The following is a 13981-nucleotide window of genomic DNA, read 5'->3' as shown; positions in this document are numbered from 1 at the left end:
CAAATAGAATGAGTTTATAAGTACAGTTATTATTATATATAATTATAATAAACATATAGCAACTATAGGTAGCATTGAGCATTTATTAGTTATATGCCAAGCACAGGTACATATATATTTTTTTTATCCAATTCTTATATAGTATCTTTCAGTGCTCACAACATACTACAATTAGTTTGGTGTTTTTTTTTTAATGGAAACAAAGATACAAAGAAGTAATTTTAGGCTGGATGTGGTGGCTCACACCTGTAATCCCAGCACTTTGGGAGGCTGAGGCGGGTGGATCACTTGAGATCAGGAGTTCAAGACCAGCCTGGCCAACATGGCAAAATCCCGTCTCTACTAAAAATACAAAAACTAGCTGGGCGTGGTGGTGGGCACCTGTAATCCCAGCTACTTGGGAGGCTGAGGCAGGAAAATCACTTGAACCCAGGAGATGGAGGCTGCAGTGAGCCAAGATTGTACCACTGCACTCCAGCCTCTGCGACAGAATGAGACTGTCTCAAAAAAAAAAGAAGAAGAAGAAGAAGAAGTAATTTGCCCAAGGCCTTAAAACTAGTAAGTGGTAAAACCAAGATTAAAACTCATGTCTCTTTGAGTCCAAATCCCATTGTACTTAACCACTATATCTTACTATATCTTACCAAATCCCATTGTACTTAACACATTAATAATATAACATAGTTCAGGTTCTTCTGAGGAGAGGGGGTTGTGAACAGGTATTTAAGGGCATGAGGATGGCAAGCATCTCTGGGCTAGGCTGTAAAGGGCCTCACTTGCCATAACAAAGTTTCTTCTTCTCATGTTCACAGTGGGGAGCCATTGGCTGTCCTTGCAGGGAAGTGACCTATCAGATTGGCATTTTAGAAAAATAACTGGCTATTATTTGAAGGGTAGATCAGAGCAAGGAGAGACCAGTAGCAGGAGGAACCAGGTAGAAAAGTAACATTTATAAGGACAGTGGTATGAAGGATGGAGAGAACATACGTTTTTGAGTTAGAGACTTGGGTTCACATCCTAGCCAGACCACTTTTGGGGCCTGAGTAAATCACTTAACTTCAATAGAATTTTAGTTATCTCTGCTGAAAAGTAGGAATAACCATGCCTATCTCATGGAGTAATTTTAAAGGGCAAATGACATAATATACTCAGTAAACCCGGGCTTTATTTATTTAAGTAGAGGAACAGCAGAAAATATAGTTCCAACCAAATGGTATTTTTTTCTAAGAGATAGGGTCTCACCCTGTCACCAGGCTGGAGTGCAGTGATGCACTCTCGGCTCACTGCAGTCTTCAACCCCAGGCTCAGCCTGCTGAGTAGCTAGGACTACAGGCAGGTACCACTACGCTCAGCATTTTTTTTTTTTGTAGAGACAGAGTCTCGCTGTGTTGTCCAGGCTGGTCTCAAACTCCTGGCCTCAAGTGATCCTCCCACTACAGCCTCTCAAAAAGTGCTAGGATTACAGGCATGAGGTGTTGCGCCAAGCCTTCAACCAAGAGGAATTTAAATAGTAAATGATCAAAAGCATGGACTGTCTTATCAGACTGCCTGGGGTCAAGTCCTAGCTCTTCCACTATTGATTGATATTATTGACCTCTGTGAGGCTCCGTTTCCTTGCCTATAAAATGAGAGTGATAAATAAGATACTGAACTCATAGGATGTAACATTAAATTAGATGACTTACGTAAAGTATTTTGGTTTTCATTTTTGAAAGACAGGGTCTCACTCTGTTGCCCAGGCTGGGGCACAGTGATGTGATTACAGTTCACTGCAGCCTCCAATTCCTGCACTCAAGTGATCCTCCTGCCTCAGCCTCCTGAGTAGCTAGGACTACAGGTGTGAGCCACCACGCCCAGCTTTTCTTTTTTAACTTTGTGTGGAGATGAGGTCTTGCTGTGTTGCCCAGGATACAGCCTGGCCCACTTGGGTTTTCTCACTGGGACCTGCATGCACCTGCCCGCTTGTCTTTAGGGACATTAAATTTTTTCTGACAAGAAGTCTGTCTGTATTTTTATTTTATTCTTCTGTATGTGATTTGTCTTTTATATATATCTGGCTGCTTTTAAGATTTTCTGTTTATTACTGGTTTTTAGCACTTTGGCTATGATGTGCCTTGGTATGTTTTTCCTTGTGTTTATTCTGCTTGGGGTTCATCAAGCTTTTCCATCTATGGGTTTACAGTTTTCATCAAATTTGGAATTCTCAAGCCATTGTTTTCCCCAACCCCTCCTTCTGTTATTCTGATCTACAAATTCTAGTCCCCAGCCCCTCTGAGCTTTGACCTCTGACTCCTCCACTCAGAGAGACCAGCAGGCTGTATTTGGGGTCTTCCTCTCTGCACTGCAGGCTCGGAGGATCCTGAAGGAAACTGCTTCAGGCAGCTAGCTGGGGCGGTTGTTGGGCTCTCTTCATTTATTTATTGTTTCTTGGGACCACAGTCCTGCACTGCCTGTTGTCTGGTATGTGCAAACTGTCATTTCACTCATTCTATCCAGTTTTCTAATTATATAAGGCAGGAGGGAAAGTCTGGTTCCTGTTACTTCATCATGGCCAGAGGAGAACATTTTTAAAAGGGCATCTAAAAGCCAGTGTGCCGTGCTGCCCACCATGGTTTCTTCAAATTCTGATTTTCTGTAGGTATGAATGGGTGCTCACTGGCATTCTGTTGAGGAAGTTCCTATTTCTTCTGTAGAATGAATCTGTGAGAAAAGGAGTTTCTGGGCAGTCAACTGAGAAGTCCAGTCAAGTCCATGGTGGGCTAGTAATCACTGCTACCTTACTTCCATTGTTTAGAATTTCCTCTTAAAATGTCATTAAGGGAGACACTAGTCATGGTGGTTGCTTCTGGGCTTACTAAACTCAGGCACACTCAGGGTGAAATGACCAGTAGTAAGGTATACCCTGACATCTTGACAAATTGGGAAATGGGTACCTGGTGATAACTTTAGGCAGTAATGGGCCAGGCATGGTGGCTCATGCCTGTAATCCAGCACTTTGGAAGGCTGAGTTAGGAGGATTGCTTGAGCCCGGGAGTTCTTGTTGCAGTGAGCTTCAATCACACCACTGCACTTCCATCTGGGCAACAGAATGAAACCCTGTCATGAAAACGCCACAATATTATGACAGCTGAAGACCATCATCATTAACTCAGTGGGAGTCCTGATGCACTGCCAGAGTCAACATATGCTCTTGGATGAGACCGATTTTAGAATGGATAGATAAACATGTTTGAGGAGCATTTCTTGCCACCGTTTGTCGATTGGTCAAGAATTGGGAAATTCTAATACATTATTTTGGGAATAAGTGCAAAAGAATCAGGATCTACACTAATCCAATGTATTAATTATAAACATTTAATATTTCACATAGTTTCTATCCATGATGCCTTTAAACCTTGTGGAAATCAAATCTGGTAGAAAAATACCTAATGCCCCATCTCTCCAGGGACAAGGTTCCTTGAAACAGTTTCAAACACTACAGCTCAAAATTTTGAAGTTTTTTTCCTCTACTGTTTTAGGGTGGGGTCTGGAGCTTATGAACAAGTTGTGATCAAACGCTAGAAGTCAAGCCGGTGAAAACATTTCCCTGTGGATTTAAGATGTGAGTAGTTGATGTATCAAGGCATTTTATTCAAGCACTTAATAGAAAATGAACCTCAACTATCAAGAGGAAAGCCAATGCTGATTTCTTCTCTGGAAGGACCCACCACCATCCTGTAGCAGCCACCAAAGGGGAACATCTGCATGGCAGTCTCCAGGCACCGTGCTGCTATGTGCCTTGGAAGCACCTGGCTTCTGTGGTCACTGCACATGATAATGAAAAGCCTGCTTTGTCTTTTAGAACACCCCAGTGGAGAAAACAGCATTATACACATCAGAGTATCATTTTAGGATTCAAGTGTAAAAATCTGTGATCAAGGTGCTCAATAGATTTGGGCTCTATGGTTTGGTTTTTTTAGTTTGAGAGACAGTACATGAATATAACTTAAACCCTATAGATTTGTCAAGATAGGCACAATTCCTGTTCTGGAAATCTTCCCTACTACACTACCTACAGCGTTGTATAAAGCGTGGGTGTTCATGCTTTGAGAAAATGTTAGACTACAATTGAAACATGTGATGTGCTTATTCATAATTCTCAATGTATCAGTCATAAATGAAATAACAAGTGCATTTCAGTCTGAGATACGTGAATGGATGTAATGCCGTTTTTATGCAGTATATATTGTTAATTGTCATTAATATTAGATGAACTGCAGAATCACCCCCAAGCACTACATAAAAGGCTCAAAATAAGTTTAACACCCACTGTGTTGGGCACCCTAACAGAAGAGCCGTCTTAACTCACTGAATAGTAAGGTCTACTGGTTTCAGGAGTCAAAATGTAGAAAAAGAGGAGAATTGTAATATGGTCAGAAACAGAGAAGCCTTTTCCATGTAAATTCAGATTTATCTGAGGCTAACAGTTTTCCAAAGTGGTGGTGGGTAGCAGCATGACAGCTGCTTGCCGTGACTGATGCGGACTGGTAGGTTTCCATTTTAGTTCTCTGTAAGTACTATTTTCTTCTCCACTGTGTCAAAAGTTAGTTGTTTTGAGGCAAGAGTAGAATATAACATACATCAAATATAGCTTTTAAAATAAGAATACCTGGTCTGGATCCAGTTGACTAGCACAGCAGATAAACCTTAGAGTTTTTCTGTCCTTACATGACAGTTTCCACGTGGAAAGATCTAAACTTTCTTGGAATCACTGTTAGTGAAGAAAAATGTAGAATCTGTATAACCAGTAATTCCCCAATTCTTACTTTCAAAGTCATATCCAGGAAAGACAATATGCCAGAATAGAATGACTTTGGTCTAGGTGTTTTCACGTTGGCAAAAATAAGGAGGAAATTATATTATTTTAATATCCAAATTTAAAGGTTTGGAAAATTTTGAATAGTTAATATTAGGACTTTTGTTGCTGTTTTTTATATTTCAAGGATTGGGTATTCTGCATTAATCCAATACTGTATTAACCAAGAGATTCTGGAATTTTTTAAAAGATGATACCCTGTTTTATATTTTGAATGTAGAGAGACTCAGAGAGAGAGAATGTTCTGAGTTATTATACTTTTTATTTTTTAAGATTTATTTTTAAGGATAAAACAATGACCTGAACATTTTAGCCTAACCAAGGGAATTAAGTGGTAAAGACTTGCATTCTGTCTTCACGTGAACTGATCCATTCATTATATATTATGGGAAAAATCAAAGAAAGTTTTTTACAGAGATATGAAGATATTATTTAGAGAGATATTTATTATGACATTTTTTAGAAACATATTTTTCTATTTTCAAAATATTATTTCTAGGCTATATTTTTATTGGTGCTGTGCAGATGATTTTGCAGTTTTGAAAACGATAAAACTAGATTGTAAGTGGGGTTTAGGGAGAACATTCATCAGACATGTAAGAGGTGCTGCAGTCAGGGCGGTGCCCATCTTACTTATCCTTGGCTGCCCTTGGTCCGACACCTCTCTATACAAGACTGGTTCTCAGTATTTTAAATGGTACAGAATTCTTTTTAAAAAGTAGAGAGATTTTGAAAAGCATAAGAATCATGCCTTTATAATCTTAGCAGCCATCAGATACATCTTGATTTATGTAGTAGTAAATATAACAAATATTTTAATAAATAGAAACACTGATTAGGAAGAAAAAAGAACTAATGTGTATGTCTTCTGTAGTCAGCAAAAGTCTGGATCCATTTTATTCCATTTTGTGTTCCATTGGCACACTTTGTATTCAAATTTCAGTGCAGTCCTTTCAAAATACTCACTAAGGGTTGCCTAAGTGTCTGCCTTACGCTCTGATTCTCCTTTTCAGAGAGCATGGTTAAGAACATCTTAACCATGTAGCCATTGAAAAAATCTGTTTATTAAATAATAAGTCCACTTCTGTTTATGTTTTGAGTTTAGAAAATTTGACTTGAAAATTTAGATTATTAATAAATGTATTTTTAAATATTAAAGTCAAATTTCAAATCACCCAGTGTTGAAGAATTTGCAGATGTATACAATACTTTTTCTAATTATATCCTAGAGAAAAAGACTAATGGTATTTCAAAGCTGTGTATTTGTGATGAGATAAAGAAGAGTCTTAAATATCTTGTTTGGGAGAATGCACAGGCCAGTCAGGAGACCCACCTCCTGCGCCGTGAGCTGCTCACTGAGACCCAACAGGTCATGAAGGCTAGTAGAGGGCAGAGAAGGCCTTGGGCCATCAGTTTACACTCGAATGGTTGACTCCCCTTTGTGGTGTTTTTGAAGGCTGCTTATACCAACAGCTAATGTGGATTAGTGCTTATGATCTTGAAAAAGTCTTGACCAAGAGTCCTAAACTCCACCACTCCACCATCCCATTCCAGCTTAACACTATCAGAATAATATGCAAACTCTGGATTCTTTTTTCTTTTTCACTTTTTTTTTTTTTTCCTTTTTTAAGAGAGACAGCGTCTTGCTCGGTCACCTAGGCTGGAGTGTAGTGGCACAATTGTTGCTCACTACAGCCTCCAACTCCCAGGCTCAAATGATCCTCCCACCTTGGCCTCCCAAAGTGCTAGGATTACAGGCGTGAGCCACTGTGTCCAGCCTAGTTTCTTTTGTATATGCTTTTTCTACAAAACTGTGAGCCACAGAGGTTGACCACTTAGCCAATTGGTTGCTAGAAGGGAGAAAAAAAATCTCCAGCTAGCCTCCAGATAAAACATACTCAAATTCAAACAGCAGTTAGTTTTAATTAACATATAGAAGTAATTTTAGGCTTTCAGATTTCTATGCTGACTAGAACACTTTGCAAGCTGAAGCTGACATTATTATCAAATACTTCATTTAAGTACATACTCCGAAGTGTCAGGCTTCCAGCATATGTAGCAACACTCTGAGAGACAAACTGGGCTCATATGACGGGGTTGCATTTTATTTTCTTAACAGGTCTTTAAATTGGGCAGTTCTGAAATTCTGTTTGGTCACTTCTAGATGGTACGTCATGTGAATACAACCAAGTACTGTAGTTGAAATTGTGTTATACCACTACTCATATGTTGTTTTAGGTACTATGCATAATGTTAATAGCTGAGATGTTAAAGAATTTGAAGTCTAAAATATAAAAGATAAATATACCTATATTAATCCTATGTTAAGATGCTCTGGAAATAAAGGCCTTATTCCCTTACATATGCGATTTTTGTAAGATAATATATACACAGTGTATTTTAAACATTTGTGTGGGTGGTCCATGTAGTTACTTCCCATACGACAAAGCTGACAAAATTTTTAATTTACACAATGTATTCTGCATTTTCAAATGTTTATCTTATATATATATAGCAAAGAAATTATCTTACTGATATGCATTGACCAAATCCCATGGAGAAAAGACATTTAGATACATCTCATTTGAGGCTCCCCTTCCTCTCATGTGTTTGATTTTTTGGAAGATGACACAATGTGTGGGTAACGATGCAAATGTTTATGAATAACTTTATTGAAGTGATTCCATCAGTATTCTGTTCTAATACTTGGAGAATGATCTTCATATTTATATATTTTATTTCTTTGTTTCAACTATACAGTGATAATCCAGGAAATGTTTCCTTTTTTTTTTTTTTTTTTTTTTTTTACAAAAACTGATTTTTTATTTGTAAAATGTTTGTAATAATGTAAAGGTGAACATGTTCAATAAAAATCACATATTAAAAGTTTAGATGTTCTTTATCTTTTAAAATGTATCAGTTAAGATTCCATCAGAAAATTGTGCCAAGGTAAGAAAACAGAAATGAAAGGACCAAAATAACTTATCCCTGAGGGTTTCTTTATTTATTACCAGGGAGCATGGGACAGATTTGAACGCCCCCTGTGGCGGACTTCTCTTTGAACCCTGGGGCAGCCCATGCAGTGGCATGGACCTGGGCTTTGGGTGAGACAAACCTGAGTCTGAATACAAACTCCCCTCTGAACCTGGCCTCAAACTCCTGAGCTCAAGTGATCCTCCCACCTTGGCCTCCCAAAGTGCTAGGATTACAGGTGTAAGCCTATGCGCCTGGCCTGAACCTATTTTCTAATCTAGGATGGACATAACACCAACACTCTATTGGGTTGTAATGAAAGACATGGGCATTATTGTTAAGAGTATGCTACTTTCTAGGCACTCAGTGGTCCGTCAAGCCAAAATTTGCCTTTGTATAGCATCTGTACACATATACTCATTTCTAGTGTTGGACATACAGATGCTTATTAAATGTGCCACTATTAGTGTATACCCAAAAGAAAGGAAATAAGTATATTGAAGAGATATCTGCAATTTTATGTTTATTGCAGCACTATTCACAATACCCAAGGTTTGGAAGCAACCTAAGTGTCTATCAACACTTAGATGAATCCATAGAGAAAATGTGGTATATAAACACAGTAGAGTACTGTTCAGCAATAAAAAAGAATGAGATCCTGTCATTTGCAACAACGTGGATGGAACTGGAGACCATTATGTTAAGTGAAATAGGCCAGGCACAGAAAGACAAACTTCACATGTTCTTACTTATTAGTGGGAACTAGAAATTAAAATAATTGAGCTCATGGAGATAGAGAGTAGAAGGATAGTTGCCAGAGGCTGGGAAGGGTAGTTGGGGGGTAGGGTGTGGGAGGTGGGCATGGTTAATTGGTACAAAAAAGAATGAGTAAGACATAGCATTTGCTAGCAAAAAAGGGTGACTATAGTCAAAAATAATTTAATTGTACATTTTAAGAGTATAATTGGGCCGGGTGCAGTGGCTCACGCCTGCAATCCCAGCCCTTTGGGAGGCCAAGGCAGGCGGATCACTGGAGGTCAGGAGTTCGAGACCAGCCTGACCAACATGGTGGAACCCCATCTCTACTAAAAATACAAAAATTAGTTGGGTGTGGTAGTACACGCCTGTAATCCCAGCTACTCTTCTACTGAGGCAGAAGAATCGCTTGAACCCAGGAGACAGAGGTTGCAGTGAGCCGAGATGGCACCATTGCACTCCAGCCTGGGTGAAAGAGCAAGACTCCGTGTCAAAAAAAAAAGTATAATTGGATTGTTTGTAACACAAAGGATAAATGCTTGAAGTAACAGATACCCCATTTACCCTGATATTATTATTACACATTACATGCCTGTATCAAAATATCTCATATACCCCCCATAAATATATATACCTACTATGTACCCACAAAAATGTTTTCACTATTAAAGATCATCACTTAACAAATGGTATTTAGTGTCACCTATATCCTCGTATAGACTGTTCTATTCCCTTAGACCAGAATGTCCTCAGAGAGCAAAAACAATGCCAACAGTGTCCCTCTGCTGATACTCAAATTATAATAGCAATTTAATATTAATAAAGAACTATAGTTTAATGTCAGTTTGAACCCAGATTCTTCTCTGCAGATTGTCAGGGCCTCCCTGGACAGTGCAGATTTTAAAAGGTTATGTGACTAAAGAGAAAGCACCCTGTCTCTTGTCAGGAGAGAGTAGGGTATGGATACTCTATGGGAAACCCTCCACACTCCTCCCCACTACAGAGAATCACCCAGAATAACTTTGTACCAGATCACAGCAGAACCTGGCAGGACTCTGATCTGCCCACATCTCCAGCATGGAATTCTCAGACCCAGCTTTCTTGTTTCACCTTGGCCCACCTTTCTTCAACACCTGGTGATTTTCTTCCTCTCTCTCTGTCTGTCCTTCCCTTTCTCTTTCACCTGTTTTCACTTCTTCGCTCCCTGTACCTATGCATCACTTATCATAGCAGCACATAATGAAATCTTTCCTTCCATTTGTGTGATAGGTAGGAAATCACTGGTGGAGTTAATTCATTCCACATTATACAAAGTGTAACAAAAAATTAAGAAACCTAGGCTGGGCGCAGTGGCTCACGCCTGTAATCCCAGCACTTTATGAGGCCGAGGTGGGTAGATACCTGAGGTCAGGAGTTTGTGGCCAGTCTGACCAACATGGTGAAACCCCATCTCTACTAAAAATACAAAAAAAAAAAAAATAGCTGGGCATGGTGGTGGGTGCCTGTAATCCCAGCTACTTGGGAGGCTGAGGCAGGAGAATCGCTTTAACCTGGGAGGCAGAAGTTGCAGTGAGCTGAGATCATGCCATTGCACTCCAGCCTAGGCGACAGAATGAGACTCTGTCTAAAAAAAAAAAAATTAAGAAACCTAAACAGGCATAAAGTTAGACATTCCCTGGGTCAGTGATCTCTATTCCATGTGAACCTATTTAATAGGAAATGTCAGAAAATTTCCCAAATGAATGTTTAGACCTCCTTCCCATGCATTTATTACCCAGCTAGGTTGAGGTATCACCTCAACCATTTCTTAAGAAATCGACTTCACTGCAGATCTTCAAACCATTTCAACACTGTTTTTCCTTAGTGTATGCATTGCAGAAAATCTCAAACCTCTGCAGAAAGTTGGCATGCCTAAGATTTTTGGCATCTTTTTTTTTTTAATCTTATGTTGGAGAATCCTTAAAGCGAGTATGTGCAGCTACTTAAAATAGGAAAAGTGTGCCACCTTCTGGCCTTAAACGTCTGATGATTCAGTCAAGTCTACCTGTCTCAAGTGATCCTGTCTGCTTCTATTTCACATATATTTCATGAAATTTACACCAAAGGAAAAACACATTTTGTATCTTTTCAGTAATTTTTAAAATTTGAAATAATTTCAACAGACTTTGAAGCATTGCACATTTTGCTTAAAGTAAAATTGTTTCCTTTGGTGTGGGATTAATGAAAAATTCTGTAAGTACAGTTCCATGAAGATTTCTACCCAAAGGCACTGCTTGGGCAGCATGGCAAAGCACATATTTACAAGGCCAGGCGGGACACAGCAGTGAGAACACACAGAGCCTGTTCAGTGAAAGCAAAGGCTCTGATGGGTCAAGGGTGATGTGTGGGAGCAGGGAGTCGTGTTGTTGGGTAAGACAATAAAATCAGATCACAGCTTAATCTGACTAATTATAGCTTGAATCTAGCACACAGGATGAAGTGGAGCAGGCAGAAAGAAATGAGATCGTTTCAGCAATGGAGGCAAAAGTGTGCAGGCAGAGTATATACAATTCAGCAGAAACATTAAGAACCCAACAGAGAAATAGAGGACACGAATTGTTAACTTTCAAGATAAAAGGTATATAACACATGCTGCTGGCTTCAAAAGCTTGTATTTAACATTTACTATACACATTTCTGACTGCCAGCTTCTAGCAGCTTGCTAGACCTCAGCAATATTCCCAGCTGTCCCCTTTGTCTAGATATCACCAAGGATGTGCATTATATATGTGAAAGGAAAATATCTTGGTCCCCTAAAATCACTAAGCTGAAAGGAAAATTCAAACTGGAAACTGCTCAGGGCACACCTGCCTCCCATTCTATTCAAAGTCATCCCCCTGCTCACTGAGATAGATGCATATCTGATTGCCTCCTTTGGAAAGGCTTATCAGACACTCAATACAACCATTTGTCTCTCTTCTACCTGTGCCCTGGAAGCCCCCTCCTTGCCTTGAGTTGTCCCCGCCTTTCTGGATGGAACCAATGTACATCTTACATATATTGATTGAGGTCTCATGTCTCCCTAAAATGTATAAAACCCAAGCTGTGCCCCGACCACCTGGGGAACATGTCGTCAGGACCTCCTGAGACCATGTCATGGGAGCGCATCCTCAACCTTGGCAAAATAAACTTTCTAAATCAACTGAGACCTGTCTCAAATTTTAAGAGGTTCACATATGTAATGATAAGTCATGTTTGCCGTAGTTAGCATCTAGCATTCTCCATGAAGGCAGAAACCCATGGTTCTCAGTCTTCAAAAGACCACATTGCCACTGCTGACGCTGCTCAGTCCCTGACTTCCTGTCAACTGCTCGACACACAGTCTCCACGGGACCAGGCATGACGAGATAAAGATTTAATGTTCTTGGCACCCAAACTCTAGTTGAGGAAATTGGCTTTATTTGGAGTTCTCCCTTGATAATCACTGGCGGAACTGAGGGCTGAGAACACTTGAAGGGAGTTGAACTGCTGGGCGTGCAGTGGAGCGGGAGGTTGGCAGTCACAGGAGAGGAGGGGAGAGGGTGGGGCAAGCGAGGGCAGCTGGGGAAGGTTAGCTGGGAGCTGCTGCCTGGTGAGGAGGAGGGTAAGGCAGGACATGTTTGAGAAGCCTCAGGGCAGCATAGAAGGGGCTGAGATTCACATCTCACTTGTATGGAACTGAACTTGAAAGCAGGCAGTGCTGTGATAACTTAAGCTTTCAGGAAATCATAGAAGTCTCAGAGTTTTGGAGTTACCCAGACTATGGAAATAGGAGTTGGAGGCAAATTCTATTCAGATCTCAAGGGCCAGGGAAGTTTCAATACCTGGTAGTGCAGATTTCCTATCTAGTCTGGGAGGTGGGCAGTGGCAGTGAGAACCTTCTCTCAAAGAAGACTGCGGATTAAACTCTGTCTCCTGCTGAGCCCACTTGTTTTCACATTGTCTGTGGTGGCTTTGACTCAAGCAGAGTTGAATAGTTGTGATAGAGACTGGATCACCTGCAAAGATTTACTATCTAGCCCCAAAAGCATGTTTGGCAACCCCTGACCTCAAGTATTAATGAGCCTTTCAGTGTCAAAGAAAGGCCTGTATCCAGTCTAGGGGAAAGACACACTTCTCAAGAAGAACGTAGGTTCAGAAGTCGTAGAGACAGCGGGAAGGCCATGGGAAAGAGTGGCTCCAGCCCCCATGGCAGTCATGAGCACTTAAAATATTTCCATGTGGGGGCTCCAGTGATTAGGCTCGAACAAAGTTAACTGATGAACTTTCAAGAAAGATCGGAGAAAGGGCTGGTCTTGGCTAGAAACCTTGGCTCTACCACAGAAGACCAATGATGAGAAGGGAACTCTAGAGTGAAAACTGCGGAGATCTAGAAAGGTGAGGACAGAGGGCCTTTGAGAGCAGGAATAGGGTGGGGCTACAAATCTCTTGTTCATGTGCGCCTTTGAGCATTCATGAGGGAAGTCTGATAGCAGTATTAGAAATTTCCGGGAAAAACAGCTGGTTTACCAAAGTAATGTGATTAAAAGATTGTTCTCATCAGAATCCCTTCATTCTCTCCCCCCTCACCAAATCCCCTTCCCATCTGCTTAATTATTAACCCTTGGAAACTCAGCTTGAGAATTACTCCCCCCAGCCCTCTCCCAGGCACCAACTCTGCGTCGGCATAGCCCCCATTCCAGACTGGTCAGGATGTCCCAGCTGTGGCACAGATGGTTATTTGCCACAATGCTCCTTCTCCCCTTGTTCCTTGGCAGACCAAGTGGACACATGACCTCCTGAAATAAAAACTACATTTCCCAGCTGATACGGTTTGGATTTGTGTCCCCATTCAAACCTCATGTCAAACTGTAATCCCTGATGTTGAAGGTGGGGCCTGGTGGGATGTGATCATGGGAGCGGATCCTTTGTGAATGGTTTAGCACCATCCCCTTGGTGCTGTTCTCATCACAGAGTCCTCCCAAGATCTGTTTAAAAGTGTTTAGCACCACCCCCTCACTCTGTCTTGCTCCTGCTCCCACCACGTGAGACACCTCACCCCAAACCAACCCTTTGCCTTCTGCCATTATTGGAAGTTTCCTGAGGCCTCCCAGAAGCACAAGCCACTGTGCTTCCTGTACAATCTGCGGAACCATGAGCCAATAAACCTCTTTTCTTTATTACCCAGTCTCTGCTATATCTTTACAGCAATGCAAGAATAGACTAATACATCAGCCTCCCTTTGTGTGGCCTGAAGACTTCCTTCTGATCAACAGGAAGTAAGCAGTCGTGTTGTGTAACAACCCACAGTAAGCCTTACCAGACGGCTTGTGTGTGCCCTTTGTCCCTTCTCTTCTTTCTGCTGTTTTAGAATATGAAAATGGTAGCCAGAGCTCAAAT

At 40.8% G+C, this 13981-nt stretch overlaps 1 protein-coding gene across 1 annotated transcript in view; it reads left to right on the top strand.

Moving 5' to 3' along the window:
• Positions 1–7746, top strand: part of EEIG2 (EEIG family member 2) — a 75434-nt gene extending 67688 nt beyond the window's left edge. The window contains exon 11 of the mRNA XM_011753905.2: positions 3519–7746. Within this exon, the coding sequence (XP_011752207.1) occupies positions 3519–3561 (43 nt within the window). The 3' untranslated portion in view covers positions 3562–7746. The remainder of the gene's footprint in view (positions 1–3518) is intronic.
• The last annotated feature ends 6235 nt before the right edge of the window (positions 7747–13981 follow it).

Source organism: Macaca nemestrina, chromosome 1 (assembly GCF_043159975.1).
Source record: "Macaca nemestrina isolate mMacNem1 chromosome 1, mMacNem.hap1, whole genome shotgun sequence".
Lineage (NCBI taxonomy): Eukaryota > Metazoa > Chordata > Mammalia > Primates > Cercopithecidae > Macaca > Macaca nemestrina.
The sequence above is the reverse complement of the archived record's forward strand: the minus strand, read 5'-3'. Positions and strand labels throughout refer to the sequence as shown.